The sequence below is a fragment of the Urocitellus parryii genome, chromosome 1, assembly GCF_045843805.1.
Source record: "Urocitellus parryii isolate mUroPar1 chromosome 1, mUroPar1.hap1, whole genome shotgun sequence".
In the NCBI taxonomy this organism is placed as follows: Eukaryota; Metazoa; Chordata; class Mammalia; order Rodentia; family Sciuridae; genus Urocitellus; species Urocitellus parryii.
The window spans coordinates 280962119-280980686 of NC_135531.1; the positions used below are offsets into that span (position 1 = coordinate 280962119).

The following is an 18568-nucleotide window of genomic DNA, read 5'->3' on the forward strand; positions in this document are numbered from 1 at the left end:
ACTGGTAAGTAATCATGGCAACCCATGCAATGGCTTCTCTGCAATTGTTAGAAAGGTGAATTGGATCTAGATTGAGATAGGTGTAAATAGTTCAAATGAATGGGCACTACAGTATTAAAAAAAAAATTTGCCCTTAAGAAACTTACATTTTCAATACCAACTTTTAAGGGTTAATTTTACAACCAATAGTAGTATAGGGTAAGGAAGTGAAAACCGGATCCCCATGGGCTGTGGCATGGCGATTTAGGCATGTTCCACCTGTTTACAGGTTCACACAGCTGGGTGGGCGGTGGCAGGGAGTGTCCTGTCCTCACCTCCCAGGGCCTGAAGTGACCAGTTCACCTCCAGTGTGGCGGGCTCAGCAGGCAACTGATGCTCAACTGGAAGGGCCTGGTGGCTTCTGGAAGCTTTGGATTTGTCCAGTGCTATCAGAGGTCCCTGAGGCTGGTTCCCGCTCTGCCAAGTGGAGACAGTAATCCCCTCACCATGAACCTGTCCATTTATTTATACTCCATCCTATTTTGCAGATGTGGAAACTGAGTTGCCAAAGCAGTTCCTAGGAAAAGATCATTTTTAAAGGACAAGTGAGGGAGGGAGGTTAGGATTCTCTGACGCCCAGACCTGGAGGAAGAGGGTGAAACTCCCCTGAAGTCCAGGGCAGTTCAGGAGGATAAGCTGGCCAAGTGGGCTGGAGATGCCAATTTGGCTAGGGACCCACTGGGTTTGAAGTGCCCCTGAGCATCCAATCGCTGACCCTAGAGTCCGCCAGCTCCAGGACGACCGGGCTCCCTCAGTCCTCTTGGGATCTTGACTGGGCTGGGACAGGCCTACTGGCCCCTGCGGTTGGGGCCCGGTCTGTGGCACGAAACCTTCAAGTGCAAGATGCCACTTACTAACTGGTGGGTCTGGTCAAGGTGCTTTTCGGAGCCTTTCTCCCTGCAGCGATAGAAAGGGAATTAATTCAAGGAGGTACCACGCACTCCCTGGGTGCTCAGCAAGCTGGTGCCAGCACCCAGGCAATGTTGTCGCAATTGTGCGCGACTCGCGGGTGTGGCTCACTCTTTGTCTCCCTGTCATCGCTTTTCCCCAAAAAACTAGCTTGTAAGGAGCCCCAGGGTGTCTGCTCGGCTGGGTCTTAGCCGGCGCCCCAGGTGCCCAGAGATCCGGGAGCTGGGCGGGGCGGGGCGGGGCGCGGAGCACGTGACCTAGGCGGGCGGCTGGGGGCAGGTCTGGAGCGCAGCGGCCTGGCCCCCTGCACCTTCCTGGCGGCAGTGCGCCCTGGCCGACATCCTGGCTGACAGATCCTCATTCTCACTCTCAGGATTCGGAGGAGGAGCAGCTCCAAGGACCCGCTCCGCCAGGGGCTGAGCGTCCCTGGGAAAGAGGCTGGTGAGTGCACCGAGAGAGGGAAAGTTGGACCTGGTGGGCTCCAGGACAGGGAGCCCAGGCTTAGGGAGAGTCCACTAGCCTGCAGCTCCACAGCGTGAATGCACCCCACCACTTCCCTCCAGGCCCTGGTCCAAACCGATGAGGAGTGCCAGCCCAGCCAGGGAACCCACACCCCAGGCTTCTCCGGGATTCCTTGCTCAGACTGACCTGAATCTCTGGGGAAGCCCATTTTCGGGAGAAAAAACAGTTGGTTTTAACCCTTACAGTGCAGTGCAGCTGCTGTCCCCCAAGAGACTCAAGCTGGTCACCCAAGGTCCAGGGCCATCTGGGGACAGACTTCCTTTGGGGCTGCCCAGCTCAGTTTGGGGAAGGGAGGCCAAGGACCCTGCATGGGAGGAGGCCTCCTGGCCCTCTTCTGGACTCTGAGAGCCACAGGATTATGGAATCATCTTTTGCTGGCTGACAGGCTCCCTGGCCCCTCTTACCCCTCGTTGTGGAGAGATGAAGAGGATCTGTGGGCAGTGAGCACTGCGGGCACTGTCCCCACTGGCCCCAAGACCCTCGGGATCAGAATCTCACAGACCCCAGAGGTTTCACTGGCACCATTTCTGCGGACCTGAAGTGAAGACAGAACCCCCCTCACTGCTCCTGACACCTGGGCCCTCTGCCCGCCCTGTGTCTCTTGTGGAGTGATTGTTAGCTGGCTCACAGATTTCCTTCTGAGGGGCTGGAATGGTAATGGGGGTCAAGACCCCCACTGGCACAGCAGGTGCAGAGGCTGGCACCGCCCAGAGCTGCGGGCCACAGGCAGCTGGGCAGTCATGCTGGCCTCTCAGTTCTGAGGGCCCATCGCTGCCGGGGTGCCCATCCCTCCATGGGGTCATGGGACCTCAGCAAGGCCAAGCCTGTCCTAGACAAGAGCCCTGACCCTGCCCATGGCTCCAGGCTCCCCGGGACCTACCCAGGAGGCATATGTGGCTAATTCCAACCTCGCCCAGCCTCGGTGTCCATCCAAACAATGCGACAATGGAAGGTGCCCCTCAGGACCTGGGGACAGTGCCAGGCACACCCACAGGGAGTCCATGGCTGTATTAAGGCCTTAGTCACTGAAAACTTAAAAGCAGCCAAGTGTGTGCCTAGTGGGGTGGGGGTAGTGAAGAGGTCCAGGAGCTGTAGGCTAATGGGAAAAGTGACCTTGGTGCCCTTCAAGGATGATGCAGGGGTGGCCCAGATGTGCCCTGGTCTGGGAGGCTGGGGAGCCTTCAGGGATGGCTGACTTCTGAAGAAGAGCCCACCTACCCACCTGCTGCCCCCACCCCATCATGATTTCTCTTAATTTTGACATCCTAGCAGCACACTGGGCTAGAGGGCCAGAGAGGTCATGGAGCCTGACCATTGTCCACAGAACAGTTGGGAAAACTGAGACCCTGGAAGGAGAAGGAATCTGTCCCCAGTGGCAGGGAAGGCTGCCTGAGCAGGACCAGAACCAGCTGCCAACTCTCTGCAGCTGTCCCTGGGTCTGGACTCGCTGCAGAGATGGGAGCGAAGGCTTTAGAGGTGTCTGTGGACAAGTGAGAAACTCTCAGAGAGCTGGGGAACAGAGAGAATGGACAGGGTGGGCGGGCAGCTGAGCTGCAGGACAGCCACCTGCATGAGCCATTCCAGAGCCTCGAGTTGGTGCCTGGTGCCCTGCAGGGCAGGGAGCAGCCCTCTGGGTAGACACGCACTTGTTTTGCTGCTGAGGAAGGCTGGGCTTTCATTCTAGCAGTGAGCATCAGGCCCTGCCCACAGAAGTGACCACAGAGGCCAGCTGTGAGGACATCATTTGGGAGAGCTACCAAGGCTGAAGGCAGAGGGCACCACAGATGGCACCTCTGCCCACACCTGTGTGAGCAAGAACACGCCACACCGTACACCTTGCCACCGGCTGGCAAATGCCCTGCCATTGTTAGCCCGGCATTTAATGAGGGACTTTGACTTTCTAGTTTCTGTTTGCTTGGGTGGGTGCCCACTCAAAGTCAGTGTCCTTCCAGTTCCTGGAGGCGGCCAGACCCAGACTTGACTAAGCCAGGTCTTTGCTAGGAGAAACACCATTAGAGATTTCCCTTCGATTCGACCAAAATATGAATTGCAGCCTTTAGTGGATGGACATGACAAGCCCTTGACATTCAGTGGTCTCAGTCGAGTCTGTGCGTTCCAGCTCCGCTCTCTCCTTCCTGCTGGTCTGTCCCCAGGTCACCTCCCTCTTCTCCACTCTGACCACTAAACCATTGGAGAAGACGGACGTCTCCAAGATTTGAAATAGGGTGAACTCTGAGCAGTGCAGCACACACACATTGAAAGTGTCTTGGTTCAGGAACCTCGTGACTAGGGGTTATCTGCACAGAAGCGGAACAAAACAGCCTGGCGGCGTCCCCGCTGCGCCAGCACACGCCCATCAGCCCTCCCTGCAGGGCAGCTCAGAGCAGCTCTGCACCACACAGGCCTAGCACCTCCCTGGCCGCCTGTGCCCCTTGACAGTTGTGGGTGGACAGGTGCCGGATACAGACCCAGGCCTCGGGGCCACAGGGGAGCCGGACCTGCTGAAGGCTGTGGTAAGCCTGACCGTGGGGGTGGGGGATGCCCCTACCACACTCCAGTGACCTCAACCTGAGCTGGCCTGGGACAGGCAGAGGGGGCTAGCAATACGTCCCCCAGATGCCACCAACTTGGTTGTGCATTTTAAATGCTACGGTCGAACCTCTTGTCCACCTGATTTTAGGTTGCTCTCTAGAGATTGACTTTTTAAAGTGTCCAGCTGCTGCATGGCCCCAGTTCATCAAGGGGAGGACTTCTGCTGGGAGCACTGGCTCTCAACCGCTCTCTGTCCGGGAACTGTGCTTGAACCAGCAGGGCCCCTGGAGCAGGCACAGCCATCAGACAAGTTTGCAGAGGCTCCCTGGCCTCCCGGCCTGCACCTCCCCTCACGAGGGCACGAGGCCGGAGCTAAGAATCAGCACTGGAGCAGAACTCTCCAGGGGACTCCCTGCCTGAGAGGCGCCAACACACTGCTCTTGGCTTAGCCGTGTGGGGTTCGTACTTTTCAAATTCTGAATGGAAATCGACAGGTTTGATTTAAACAGCACAGTGTGTATGTGTCCTTGAACTCAGCCCCCCTGCTGGAGCCTCCAGGACATGCTTTGCCACCAGCCATAGAGGCTGTTGCCCCCCACGCCACGCTGGTTCACACCCACGTCCCAACATGATGCCGCCCCCAGCCTTGCTCTAGGCCAACTCTGATGTCCTAGCGCCAGCCTGGACCCTTCCCCTGCCCCATTCTGGCAGGGACCACTCAACACAGGTGTCCAGTCCCTCCCTAGCCCGCAGGCTCCCTGACCCCTCTGACGCAGTTCCTGGCTTCATGGGTCTTTGTTATTTGGCTGAGAAATAGGTTTCAGTCCTCAAGAAAGACTTGCTGAGGTCATAGGCTGGGTTTCTGGCCTCTGGTCATCCAGAACAGGCCTTTGGGGTCATCCTATGAGGAACAGGCATCAGAGGAGAAGAAACAGGCTCCACGGGGACAGAGAGGACGGACCTCCTCAGTGTGCAGTGGGCAGCCCTGGGGGTCAGTTCTGAGGAGCTGTGACCTTGGCCTCCCTCTGAAAAAGGCAAGTTTGCAGGACAAGAAACATGCACTTTCTGGTTTGTTTTTTCTTTTCTTTTCTTCCTCACACCTAAGGACATAAGCTTCTTATATCAAGGCCTGGAATTTTGACTTCTACTTTAGGAGGAGAGAGAATAAGGACTCCTCATCTGAGGGTCACGCTGCTCATCCGTTCTGAAAATAGAATTTCAATGAATGCTCTCCTTATGATACTTTTTTTTTCCCCAAAATGAATAAGCCCCAGTCATGCATCAGATAAGAACTGTTTGTTCACTTCTGGAAGCCAGACACCATGTGTTCTGGGAGCATCAGGAATGCTGGCTCTCCACTGTGCACTTTCCTGTCTAGAATCTGAGTTCCACTGGCAATGTGCAGTTGGCTCCCGACCACGGTGCGTTTCTCACCGTCGGCATGGAGCTTAGAAACCTTGTGGTGTGGTGGCAACAATTTTAAGAAATTATTTTCCACCAGTTTTAAGACACATTTTTTTTTTCTAAAATATTTTGGTTGGCAGCCATGGACCTCTGAAAATTCTCATTTTAAATAATATATGCTAGACAATGTCGCTTTTCATGATTGACCTCTCGTGTGACCAAATCCAAGTACATTTCTGGGGCGAGGCAAATGCTTTTAAGGTTTTCTCAGAACGTTTGGCACGCGCGGTGGTGCTGGAGCCGGACGCTGGGAGAGATTCAAAGCAAGAGCTGGTCTCTGTGGGTCCCCAGCTCCCACTGGAAGGGCACTGACTACGCGCCTTCTTTGATGTCCTCAAGAAAGGCCTGCTGAGTCACATGCTGGGTTTCTGGCCTCTGGTCATCCACCACAGGCCTTTGGGGTCATCCTAATGTGGTCTTCCCTGGGACTCCCAGTGCCTGGAGCCCAGTTGGTCTGATTGTCACAGCAGGACCTCAGGTCACAGGGTTCCCCTGCAGGTCTGCAGCGGAGTTCTGTGCTGGGGGCATGGAAAGCACCCACTGTGTGCCCAGCACAGACAGACACTGTCCCCACCGAGTTTAACAGTAACTTGTCTGGCACCAGGTTAGGAGGGATAAAGAAAGGGAGAGACAGGGTGCATGGGGCAGGGGACAGGGCAGGAGTGGAGAGGGCTGGGAAGCCTCTGTAGGGGAGTGGGAGGAGCTTTGCAGTGTCCCCAGGAGGGTCCCCCCTCCACCGTGAGGCCTCCAGTGTGATACCCAGTAGCAGTGCGGTCTGAAAAGCCAGCAAGAGCACTGTCCTCTGCTCAGCCACCACCACGGCCACCCCTGGCCTGCCCTGTGCCCATGGCCCACCCCTGAGTCCACAGACCAAGTTCCTCTGTGGCTTGAGTGTGTGGGTCTCCCCTGGAGCTTTGCCACCCGGAGGGGCCTGAGGACCAGCAGCACTGGCCAGCTCAATTGTGCAAACTGCCCAGGGACCTTGTCAAAATACAGACTCTGAGCCAGTCTGGCTGGGTGGGCCTGGAAACCTGCATTCCTAACACGCTCCCAGGGCATGCTGCAGGCTGCTGACCACACTTTGAATTGCAAACGAGTTTCTAATGTTCTGCTTATCTTGGTTTCTGACATTTGTATTTTCTTTTCTGTGTCTTTTTGACATTGATGGGGATCAGGTGTGGCAAATTTCAAAGTCTCAAGTTTGACTTTCCAGTTTGTGGGTCATCTAGACACAGAGCCCCAGCACAGTGAGGGGGACTGGGTTATCAGGCCCCTGAGGACAGCAGTTGGCCTTGGGTACGTGTAGGTCATCCTCACGTACACCAGGGCCGGAGTTCCTGTGGGGCAGCCTCCCTCAGCTGACCTCTGTCAGCAGGCAACGCTGGCTGCCCTGGCCACCTGCCCAGGTGTCTGCCTCTCCCTTACCTGAGCCACTTCTGCCTCACCACAGAGTGCCTGTCAATGTCCCCAACTCCAGCACAATGCCCTCATGCGGGCATCATGCTGGGTGACCCCAGGAACCTCCCTACCAAGTGACAAACATTGGGGAACAAGCTTTTATCAGCTTTGTCACTGGGATCAAAACACTGACTAGAATAACTTAGAGGAGGGAGAGTGCATTGGGACAGTTGGGACCTCAGACAGCGACCCCACTGCTCTGGGCCTGAGGCGGGGCAGCACGTCCTGGCAGAAGGGCCCTGTGGGGGGAAGCTGCTCAGCTCAGTCAGGAAAGAGAGAGGGGACGGGCTGCAGGGAAGGTGCCCACAGAGAGGGGACGGGCTTCAGGGAAGGTGCCCACAGAGAGGGGACGGGCTTCAGGGAAGGTGTCCACAGAGAGGGGACGGGCTGCAGGGAAGGTGCCCACAGAGAGGGGACGGGCTTCAGGGAAGGTGTCCACAGAGAGGGGACGGGCTTCAGGGAAGGTGCCCACAGAGAGGGGACGGGCTGCAGGGAAGGTGCCCACAGAGAGGGGACGGGCTGCAGGGAAGGTGTCCACAGAGAGGGGACGGGCTGCAGGGAAGGTGCCCACTTGCAGGGCATCCCCCACAGACCCTCCTCCTCCAGCCACACCCACAGCTACCACCCAGTCAGTCCATCCAGACGAGGATGGACTGATGGGGTCCAGGGCTCACAGTCTAAGCAACCTCTAATTCAGCCATAGAACCCCCCACGTCAGAGGACAGCGACCCTCACAGATGATGTGTGTCTCCTTACGCTTCCTGCCTGGCCATCAACCCCCAGCCCCCACCCCCAGAGCCTGGGAGGATGTGGAGAAGGGACCCTCTCCCTGGGAAGCCTGGGGGGCCGCATTGCAAAGCCCTCACCCAGCAAGGGAGCCGCGCCCCAGGATGGAGAAGCATGACGTTGTCTCCCTGTGGGAAGAGAATATCAGTGGCCCTGCATGTGTCCCGTGTGGAAACTGTAAACAGGGACTCATTTAGATTTGGTGAACTGTGCAGGATTTATTAGATGACACCAATTTCCAGGCAGGAAACTGCGAGACACTCGGAGGAATCGTTGCTGTCCCTCCTCTTACTGTAGGACTCGGGTGGCATCTGTAGGCTTCCTGGGGCTGACCAGTTGTGACCCTGTGACATTCCAGGTGTGACTCAGACCAGAGGCAGAGATGGGGCGAAAGCTGGACCTTTCCAAGCTCACGGATGAAGAGGCGGAGCACATCTGGGAGGTGGTGCAGCGGGACTTCGACCTCCGGAGGAGAGAAGAAGAGAGACTAGAGTGAGTGTCGGTGTCTGGGCCACGAGCCCTGGTCCTCGGACGTCCCTGAGTGCTGTCACCTGGCCACTCCTGGGTGGGTGGCATTGCACAGGAAGCTGTGATGTGGGAAGTGGCTGTACTCTGGGGCCTCAGGATCCTCGTCATTACGATGAGGGCATCTGGCTTTTGGGTCTCCTCGGGAGGAGACCAGGGCAGCTCCCAGGTTGTGCGGGCTTCCCTGAGGGCACGGAGCTGAGGCCGACTCAGCTGGGAGGGCACAGATGAAGCAGGTTCTGGAAAACCAGGAAGTGCTTTCAGACAAGCTGGAGTCAGGTGCCTACCGGTACCAAGTGGAGGAGTGGGCGGGCCACTGGGCGCACACCCTGGGGAGCTGGAGCGCTCTGCCATGCAGATGGCGCCGTCGCTCCCTGGGGCTGCCAAGGAAGGACTCAGTATTTTCTGGAGGTCAGAAGCCTAAAAGCAGGATGTCCACAGAAGTGGTTCTGTCTGAAAAGCCACTTCCCAGCCTGTTCCAGGGTCTGGAAGGGCCTGGATTCCTTGACCGGCTGCCCTTCCTCCTCTCCAAGTCCTCCAGCATGGCATGCCCCCCCACCTCCACTATTCTCTCCCTCCCCTCTTTCTCTCCTTTCTCTCTCTCTCTCTCCCTCCCCACCTGCCCTCCCTCTCTCCTCCCTCTCTCCTCTAAGGACATATGTGATTCCCATTTAGGGATTCCCATGCAGACATCCAAGAAAATCTTCACATCTCAAGAGCCTTAAGTTAATCACACCTGCAGAATGGCATCTGCAGCTTCTGGGGATGCAGATGTGGATGCTGTGGTGGGGGCCATTGCTCAACCTACTTCAGTACTGAAAGCTGGGGTGGGGGAGGGGTGCTGCAGGAAGCCACCAGGAGGGAGGGATTCAGGGGGAGTGAGGCCAGGGCACTTGACTTGAGCACAAGGCTAAGAGACAGACTGGGAAGGAGCTGCCAGGAGGGGAATCTGGTCCAGAATCACCAAAGGAAGACAGCAGAGCTTAGCCCCACCCACGCAGGCCTCTATGGGGAGGGACCTGGTCAGTGCCGCCCCTCAGAGTGATCCTGCTGCTTGTCCTCTCTGGGTTTGCATAGTTGTCCAGCTCCCAGGGCTGGCCTCTGGGGAGGGCCCATCCTGCTGTGCAGCCACGGGCCAGCCCAAGCCTGGGGCGCTGCAGGCCTGACCCCACTCCTCCAACAGCCAAGAGACCCAGAGCTGCAGGTCCTGCCCTCTCTCCAAGGGCAGAACTGGGTCTTGGGGGCCTGCCCTTTTGCCTCCTCCCACCAGCCTCTGCTGGCCCACTGCCCACAGTCCGAAGCCCTTCCTGTCTTTTCTATTTGGTCTATCGAAAGCTCAAATGTCCTCTGGATTTTTTAACCGGAGCACTGGCTCTCTGCCTCAGTCTCCAGGCTGTGCCAAAGGGAGGGCTGAATGTCATCTCCGCCCACGGACACCCTGGCCTTTCCTCATGGGAGGAGCCGCCTTCCCAGGGGATGGCTCTTACCCCATCTGAGCACAGGCCTGGCTCTTGTTGGCCCTTATTTTAAATGGCAGCTGGTAGAATGCAGGGGAAGGGGATCCTCGCTCTCCAGGGAGCAGAAGGAGGGAACCAGAGGAGTCCCAGGCAGGCACTGTGTCCCCAGGGACCCTGGTGAGGCCCTCCCCTCCTTCAGTGGGGGGTTATGCAAAGTGGTTTTGCAGAAATCCCACACTCTCGCATGCAGGATGCTCTGTCTGACATCGGTCTTTCCTGATTCCATGCTCCACTGGTCATTTCACACTGCAGAGAAGAGACACCCAGGTAACCTGCCGGTGCTCCCAGGGAAGGGGCCTGAGGACCTGTCTCTTGCTGGGTCAGCCGCAGACGGGTCTCTTTGCCATTGGCTCAGAATGAGCAGGTCAGGGCAGTGCAGTTGGCTGACTCTGCTGTCTTCTGGAGGCCATGTGATTAGGGAATGGGCTTGTCAGCCACCCCAAATGCTATCACACCACAGAGCTCGTGTTAGAGTGTAAGTGTGCAGGGAGGCCACATAGGGAAGGTCAGCCTCAAGGTCAAGAACACTGAAGCTCCCACGGCCCTTGCCATTCAGATCCAGACCCAGCGGGTGACACCCTTGGTGGGTGAGAATCACACCAGCCGTGGAGGGTGTGGTGTGGACGGCCCGCGTTTCTTCCTCTCGGTTTTGTCTCCAGTATGCCACAAAAGTAGAGCAGCCTCTGCTCCTGAGAAGCCCCCTGACACTTTCCAGCTGACCCCAGGAGTGGCAGGCCCAGAACCATGTTCACAAGGCGGGCAGATGGGCACCACCGAGTCAGACCATGTGGCTTCAGTTCTGCACAGCCTGGGTCATGCTGACACTCGGACAGGGCACCCTTGAAACCCGCAGGAGCAAGACTGGCTTCTCACCACCCAAGCTGGGTCTGCAGACCAGCTGGCTAGAGCTGCACAAGTCTCTAATGAAACTGAAGATCATTTTAAAATAACAAGCCCCTCCCCGCAATCTGTCACCAGTGTTAACCTGCCACCTCACCGGGCTCAACACTGTCATCCATGTCCCTCTGCCAGGTGCCCCATGCTCTGTGGCTCTTCCCCGGGTTCCCCTGGGGCCTCTGCCGTGCTCCCCGGTTCCTGATTCCTTCATCTCTGAATCACAGAGGACTGAGTGAGGACCCCGGTCCTCAGAGGACCTGGAGTAAGTGGCAGGAAGAAACTTAGCCACTCAGGAAATGTCCAGCTGAGCTTTTGATGTATTTGACATTCTCTAGAAGGGACAATGAACTCCTGGACCTGCCCAAAGAACCTGCCATGGCTGTTGGCAGAACAAAGATGGTAGAAAGTTGTGACATCGATTTGGTCGCACAACAAACCATCTGCCTCTGGGAAAGAGCCTAAAGGCTGTGACATGCATAGAGACTCACTGTGAGGGCCCAGGGACAGTCTGCCAGGGAGTCAGTATGCCAAGAAGCCCCTTTGCCAGACCAATTCAAAAGCAATCAACCAGGAAAAAATGTTGATTTTCATATTTCCAAAATGAGCAGAGATAAGTCAGGTGGCTGCTCAGTGTCCCTCCCTCCCCTTCATGTGAGTGTCCAGCTGCAGGGATGGGTGTCGGGTGCGCTCTGGCAGTGATGCCCACACCTGTCCCCATGGTGTCGGGCAGCGCACCTTTGATGATCTCCTCTGTCAAAGCCAGTGACAAATGAGCTCGTCCAGATCCCTAATGTGCCAGAGGAGCCAAGGCCTTGTGGCTGTGAGACCTGGTACCCAGCATCCTATCCCCTTGGTGAGGCCTGTGCTCTCTCCAGACTGTTTGACCCATTCCCCAGTAAAGCCCCCAGGGAGGACCTGTGGCCACCAGCAGGCAGAGGTCACGCCCAGGAGTGGAAGGCCAGTCTGGCAGTGCTCTCCTGGCAACCCATGCACAGCCAGTCTTGTGGCCACCCGGGCAACTGGGCAGCCTTCTTCTGCAGGACAGGCAGGGATTCTCTGGGCTGTAGCTCCTGGGTGGTGGGTGCTGCTGGCTGAGCCCTGGGAAGAGCTCTGCCTGCAGCCGGCAGGGGCGGCCATCTTGCTTCAGAGCAGACCCAGGCAGGTGCCGTCCTAAGTGACTGGGGACCTGGGAGCCCTGCTTGCTGCACTGGGTGCCCCAGTATTCCTGCTCCCCTCCAGCACACCGGACTGTGGGCCAAAGACTCAGAATGATCTCAGAGGTACAAAGCTGGGATGTTCAGGCCACTGGCATCAGGAGAATGATTGAGGGCAGAATCAACTTTGCCCCCTCTCCTGGCCCTCCAGTCCCGGGCCTCCTGCCGAATGTGCTGACTGGCACCTGTGGCTCACCTGGGGAGAAGGCTCCAGTGGGGTGGGGGGAAGAGACCCAGTTCAGAGGGGCAGCTCCTCTCTCTGACAGTCTCAGCCTGTGCTCTCCTGCAAACCAGGAAATGTCCCCAGTTCACCCAGGGGAGGGACCAGCTGCATCCAAAGACCCAGCCCTGGGGAGCGGGCTTGACCATGGTGATGACAATGGCAGGGAGGAGAGCCAGGTGGAGGACACCAGGAAGGCTGGTGGTAGGCCACACCCACTTCTGGAGCAGGCCACACCCACTTCTGGAGCAGGCCACACCCACTTCGGGAGCAGGCCACACCCACTTCTGGAGCGGGCGCCAGAAATACTCCTTGGAAAGGGGACTCTGCGCTGTTGGAAAACGACTCTTTAGTCTTTCTCCTTTTTTGCATTTAGTTCGGGTCTCATGTCACAGGATGCCCTGGGGACAGCATGAAGGTGAGAGGGTTTTAGGTGCAGCCTCCCCATGGAGGACCAGAGTACAGGGCCAAGGACGGGGCCTGCCCTCTGCAGGACTGTGTCCCCTAAGAGTCCAGCCAGCTCTGCAGAGGGGACACTTTGTGGAGTCAGGAGAGGCCCCATTCCTGCCCACACTGGCTGCCACAGTGCCATGCGGCCCTTGCCTCTGGGCAGAGCTTTGGTGTAACAGGTCCTCTTTCAGGGTGAAGGGACCCTCCACAGGGACTGTGCTGAACCACACAGGTACTTATATCCCAGTGTCATCCGACTCATCACAGATTCCCCAAGAAGCAGGGCTCCACTGAGAAGGGAGAATGCACCCACACCCTTTGTCCCCACCATCCCAGTCCCTCCCCAAAAGCTTCAATGTGGGAAGAGACCCTGGTCTCTTCCCACATTGCCTCCTAGCTGCCCAGCCCACCCTGGGACCAGTACAGAGAGCGGTGGGTCAAGGGCCAGCCCACCCCAGGGTACCCTGGGAGAGCACATGCATGGCACGCTCCAAGACCTCCATCCTGACCCTGCTCCTTGAGGTCACCCATTCCCGGGCTCCTCAGATCTGCCCCTCTGCTGATTCATATCGTCCCACTGCATCCCAAGGGGTCTCTGACTGCCCTCCTCCCAGCCCCCCACACCCTGCTTAGTCAACTCTGTCCTCACCACGACTGGCAGACCCCCTGGCTGCACTGTGTCCCAGCCCATTGGCAGCCTTCCCATGGCCCCTGGTCCTCGAGGCTCTCTCCCTGGGCTCATGGCCACTGCAGGTGCTCTGGCTGTGGCTCGGGCAGCCGCCCTTCCAGCCAGGACTTCTCTGACTGACCACTGCCCTACACAAGGCCCTCAGTTGGAGGGGCGCGTCCCAGCCTTGCAGCCTGCAGGTCTCCGGTCTCACTGCCCCCGTGCTGCACGGGCTCCTGATCTGTGCCCTGGCCAGCCCCACTCCTGCTCACCACAGTGGCTCTTCCTCCTCTTCAATCTCCTCCCAGAGTGTCCCCTAGCCTTGCCCTGACACCTCCTCTTAGTAAAGAGACAAACAGAAACAGAGAGCCCAGTCAAGCCACCATATTAATATCCCGAAGGCCACACCTTCCGTGACAAGAACCCTTAGCCCCGTGTGGCTGTTTGAACTAATTGAAAGTAAAGTAAGAATTCAGCTCCTCAAAAGTGTGCCGCAAGTCCTCCGCGAGAGTCCCCCAGGAGAGACTCAGGCAGGTGGAGGGAGACCTGTGGCCCCGATGAGTACCAAGCTCAACGAGGCCGGGGAGCAAGAGTGGATCTGGGGGCAGCCGTGGAAATGCTGTCGTTGTAGAAGACAGTGGCACGGACAGTTCCCAGGCGTGTGAGGAGGAAGGGGGTTATGACAATGGGGCTTCTTCTCTTTGTATTTTTAAAAGCCACATTTTAAAATCTTGAGATATCAGGCTCAGCCTCCCGAGCCCTCTCTGCGGCGAGTCTCCTCAGCTGCGTGTTGGATTCCAGCCCCCCAGGGTCTCCCTTGTGGGTCCTCAGCTCCTTAGATATTCTCTCTCCCAGGGTCCAGGCCCTGGCCTCACCCCCTTCTCTGCTCTGGGTGCACCGCCCCAGCCCAGTCACCTCCTCCAGCCCTGGGTCGGTCTTCGGTTTCTGTTTCTGTCTGTCCTTAGCAGTGCTGGGGTGGCACCCAGGGCCTCGGGCATGCTGCCGTGCTCAGGAAGTGCTTCCCCAGCTACAGCCTCAGGTCTCGATGGCCCAGACCTGCAGAGGGGCAGCTGTGTCCGCCCTTCCTGGTGAGGCAACACCCAGGGTGACAGAGCACCTTAAGTGTGGCTAAGGCAACCGAGCAGCCAAAGTTTTAATTTTCTTTAATTTAAACTTAAGCAGCCATGTGTGCCTACCAGGGTGGCCAGACTGTGCGGTATGGCCAATGGTCCCCCAGTCCCACCAGCCGAGACCTCGCCTCTGAACAGACCCAGCAGACAGATGCCTGCTCAGCCCTGGGCCAGCGCATCTTCTCCACCAAGGCCCTCCTTCTCCAGCTCTGCCTGGTGGCTGTGGTCAAGCTCCCCGGAGAGCAGTTCTCCCCCTCTTCTCCTGCTCCATGTTCCACTGCTTTGTTACCAGCACCTGCCACAGTTCCTGGCCACAGACAGGCTCAGTGGCTGCCTTTGAATCCACACAACAATGACCACTTTGGGCTTCATCTGTGCTATCTCATTTAATTCCCAAATAGCCCCTAACACGGCTACTGCCGTCCTCCCCAGAGACAGACGAGGGAGCAGGGGAGGCAGGCTCCCGGTGGTGAAGATACCCAGGGATGGGACCTCGGGGCGGGCACGTCTGGCTGTGTGCCATTTTGTATTCTTATTCTCACCTTTTTTTCCTACAAAAATTTTATTACACCTAAACTAGTGGCTCCTCTGTGCAGAATGCCCACTCTGCCTTGGAACTCCTCCCCTCGCCAGGCTCCTGTCCACCGCAGAATCTTTCAAGCCTCTTTCCGTCTTTAAATCTTCCCGCTGTGGAGGAAGCGGCTGTGGAACCCTGCAGTCTGGAGCTTGCTGCTGGTCCGTGGCGTGGCGTGGCATTGAGGTTCCTCTGTCCCCCTCTCCCTCTGGGCTCGTTGCACAGGATGGCTTTGGAAACCTCCCATCTTCCTGGCGGGCTGCGACCGTTCCTGTGGCTTGGGTGTTGCGGAGGTTTTCAGTGCAGCAGAGGTCACCATCATGTGTCATGACTTTGGAGTATTGTCACAAAGTACGCCAGAGTAAACTTCTGGGAGGGAGCGCCCAGCTTGCTGATCCACGGCTCTGGGGAAGTGCCCAGGACGCCTCGATCCCCTGTCCTGGACCCGAAGGAGCCGGCACTGGGCAGAAAGCAGGGAAGCCCAGCTTGGACACTGCTGGAGAGTCGCACACTGGGCCAGGCCTGCCCACGTGGTGCCAATTTAAAGTCCCCTCTCTTGCTGCCTCCTCGTTGTTGGGGTGGCCACCCAGCTGTAGTTTTGGTAGAAATTACTGGATGTTCCTAAAACCAGGCAGAGTGACGAGGTGACTCATGCCCTGGGGTAGGACTGTACCTAAACAGAACACCCTGTTTGAAAGGGCACAGCCCACAAATCAAACATCAGGCCTGCTCACCATCCCAGAAAGACAAACAGGTGGCGACGTGGATTTTCAATCTCCACAAACAGATGGAAATTCTGAAGATAATCTGTGAAAGCCCTCTCAGTGTGAGACCTGGGGCACACTGCGGCTCATTTAAAAAGAAGAAGAAGGAGGAGAAATTTGAAGTCGACCTTAGCTGGGCCACTTGTCACCGCAGACAGGCCACTCCCAGGGCTACAAAGCACAGGGCCAGGCAGGAAATCAGCTGCCAGCACGGGCGGGCGGGGATGGCAGCTCCCGTCTGAGATCACGGACAAGATGCTGGGAGGGGCTCTGCAGCCCACCGCTCACAGGCCACCGCGACTTCCTTTGTATGTCCTTATCGCCATCTCGACCTCCCCTCTGCAGGGCCTCCAGGTCTGGCTCATGTCGGCTCTGACGCTTGTCCACGCACTCGCTCTTCTGTGGGTGCTCCCTCTAGCCTGGTCAGCCCTCCTCCGTGGTGCTGCGGTCAGCAACGAAGGGCCTCCTGGGGACTCACTCTCCAGTCATTTCCTCAGGAGTGGCATGGAGTGTGCATTTGTGTGAGACCCTGCTCTGCTCACCTAGCGGGGAGACCTCAGCTCCACACTCCTCCCAGGGCTCCAGGGTGCTCCCGGGACTGGAAACCACCACCTCCAGAAGATGCCCACGTCCTCATGCCTGGAATCTGGGAGGTGTCGGGCCCTCTGCAGAAGGAACGGAGCTCACAGGTGCAGTTAAGGATGCTGATCAGCTGAGCGGGACGTGGAGACTGTCCTGGATTTCCTGGGTGGGCCCAGTGTCATCAAAGTGAAAGGGAGAGGAGAGGAGGATCAGTGAGATTTGCTGTGTGAAGACTCAGCCCACCTCTGGCTTTGGGGATAGAGGAAGGGCTGTGAGCCAGGGATGCCCTGTGGAAGTTGGCAGGCCAGGGTCTGATTGTCACCTAGGGTCCCCAGGATACCTTCCTTTCAGCTCAGAGAAGTCTCCGCGTGGGGCTTAGGCCCTCCAGAACTACAAGAATAAATGTGTGTTGTTTCAAGACAGGACATTTGTATAAATTTTATGCAACAGCAGCGGGAAATGAAGCCCCCACCAAGGCTGCTGCCTCCCAGCCTACAGAGAAGAAGCCACCTCCTGCCCTTTGCCCTGGGAGGTGGGCTGCTCCGCCTGCTCCTGCCAGCAGGAGGTCTCTGCCCTCACACAGAGGGGCTGTGTCGTCCAGGTGCATCTAGCTGTCCTCCTGTGTGAGTGACGGTCCAGGTGCATCTAGCTGTCCTCCTGTGTGAGTGCCGGTCCAGGTGCATCTAGCTGTCCTCCTGTGTGAGCGCCCTGCTCCTTTTCTGGTCAGGAGCATGTCCATGTGTCCTTCGGGTGGTCGCTGCTGCTGCAGCTTGGCCGGGAACTCGCTCACGCTCTACAGGGTGTGGAGGAGACGCAGTTCTTCTGTTTCCTTACTTACTCGTGAGTCTCCCCGGGGGAAGGAAGCAGAAACTCATGGCTTCTGATCACCTGACTCCAGCGCTTACCTGGCCTCTGCTTCTGTCTGCACCCAGGCCCCCTCCTTTGGCTTGGCTAGGCCACCTGTTAGCCTCGGGGGAGGGTCTTGTGGCCCTCAGGATGGCACGGTTGAGGGGTCCTAACACCACGTGCTGTCTGCTAGCTCTTGTGCTGAGGGTCCTGGATGGGCATGGGGTCTCAGTAGATGACACCCACCACTGAGACCCTGACTCCAGCCAGGCACCCACAGGCTGTGGCCTCTTCAGACCAACCCAACAGCTCTGCCCGTCCCCTGGCTGTTGAGCACCTCTCCCATCCTGCTAGCTCCATCTAAGGACCGAGAGACCCTAACCCAATACCCCACTTCCTCCCTCACCTCCACTGTAGGGCCCTGGTAGCTGTGGTCACAGCAGGGCACATCCCAGGCTGTGCCTGGAGGGGGATCCCCACCCCCGCTCCTCTCCCCCTTACTCTTGCACATTGCCACCTGGCTGTCACCTGGACTGCATCCCAAGAGCCGCAGAGCAGGACACACAGGTCTGATTGCTTCAGTCCTCCTGAGGTCTGGCCCTCCTCCCCTCCTCCCCTCCTGGCTGAAGGCTCTGGCCTGTCTTAGAAAGTCTCCTCCCATCATTTCTGTCTGTGTTTCCTAGGGACTCCACACGTCCCCGAGAGCAGAGCTCTCCCTGGACTTCACCCACAGCTCTCCTGTGACCACCACCCACAGCTCTGACGTGGGTGTCCCAGGGTGACTGAGGCCCACACGCTCCTGTCCTGCTCCCTGGGCCCTGCTGCCCAGGCTCTGCGGCCCCTGTGCGTTGCTCTCTCCTGTCCCACCCTCCTCTCCTCTCTCCTGCTCCTGTCCCCATCATTTTCTCTGGCCAGAGCTAACTTGACTGCAAAATCAGTGGGTCCCAAACTTTTTGACCTCAGGATCCTTTCACAGTCACTATCCAGAATGCGAAAACGTGTTGTTTCCGTAGGTCATGCCTACCAGTACTGACCATATTAGAACCTGAAGCTGGTCAGTTTAAAGGCATCCATTCTTTTTCCAAAGCAAGAGCATGATGAGTAAGAAGAGCAGCATCGATCTGTTTTCCAAAATCCCTTCAAAGCCTGTCCTCGTGGAAGACAGCTCAGCTCTCCTCTGGCCTCTGGTTCAGTGCTCTGGGACGTGTCCTCTGAGCAGCAGCCTTGGAGTCTAGCCTCCACATCCGGGGCTGGAAAGAGAAATTCACGGGCCTTATCACAGGGTTGTGACTGTGGGTTGCGTTACCTGCTGAGAAGCTGGTGCTTAGTAGATTCCTAGTTTGGCTTCCATGTGGACTCTGAAACAGACCTGCGGCCCTTTCCTCTCCTGTTACATCAACCCGTGGGTCCATCTGCACAAAAGAGCCTTCCACCCATATGTTGTGACCTGTCGTCAGAAAATGCCACTCCCG

The 18568-nt window shown here is 57.5% G+C and overlaps 1 protein-coding gene across 1 annotated transcript in view; it reads left to right on the forward strand.

The window, feature by feature from the left end:
* The first annotated feature begins 1304 nt into the window (after positions 1-1304).
* The window catches only part of Mlph (melanophilin), a 43892-nt gene continuing 26628 nt past the window's right edge, over positions 1305-18568 (forward strand). Inside the window, exons 1-2 of the mRNA XM_077795269.1 lie at positions 1305-1389; positions 8069-8202. Coding sequence (XP_077651395.1) covers positions 8093-8202 — 110 coding nt within the window. The 5' untranslated portion in view covers positions 1305-1389; positions 8069-8092. The remainder of the gene's footprint in view (positions 1390-8068; positions 8203-18568) is intronic.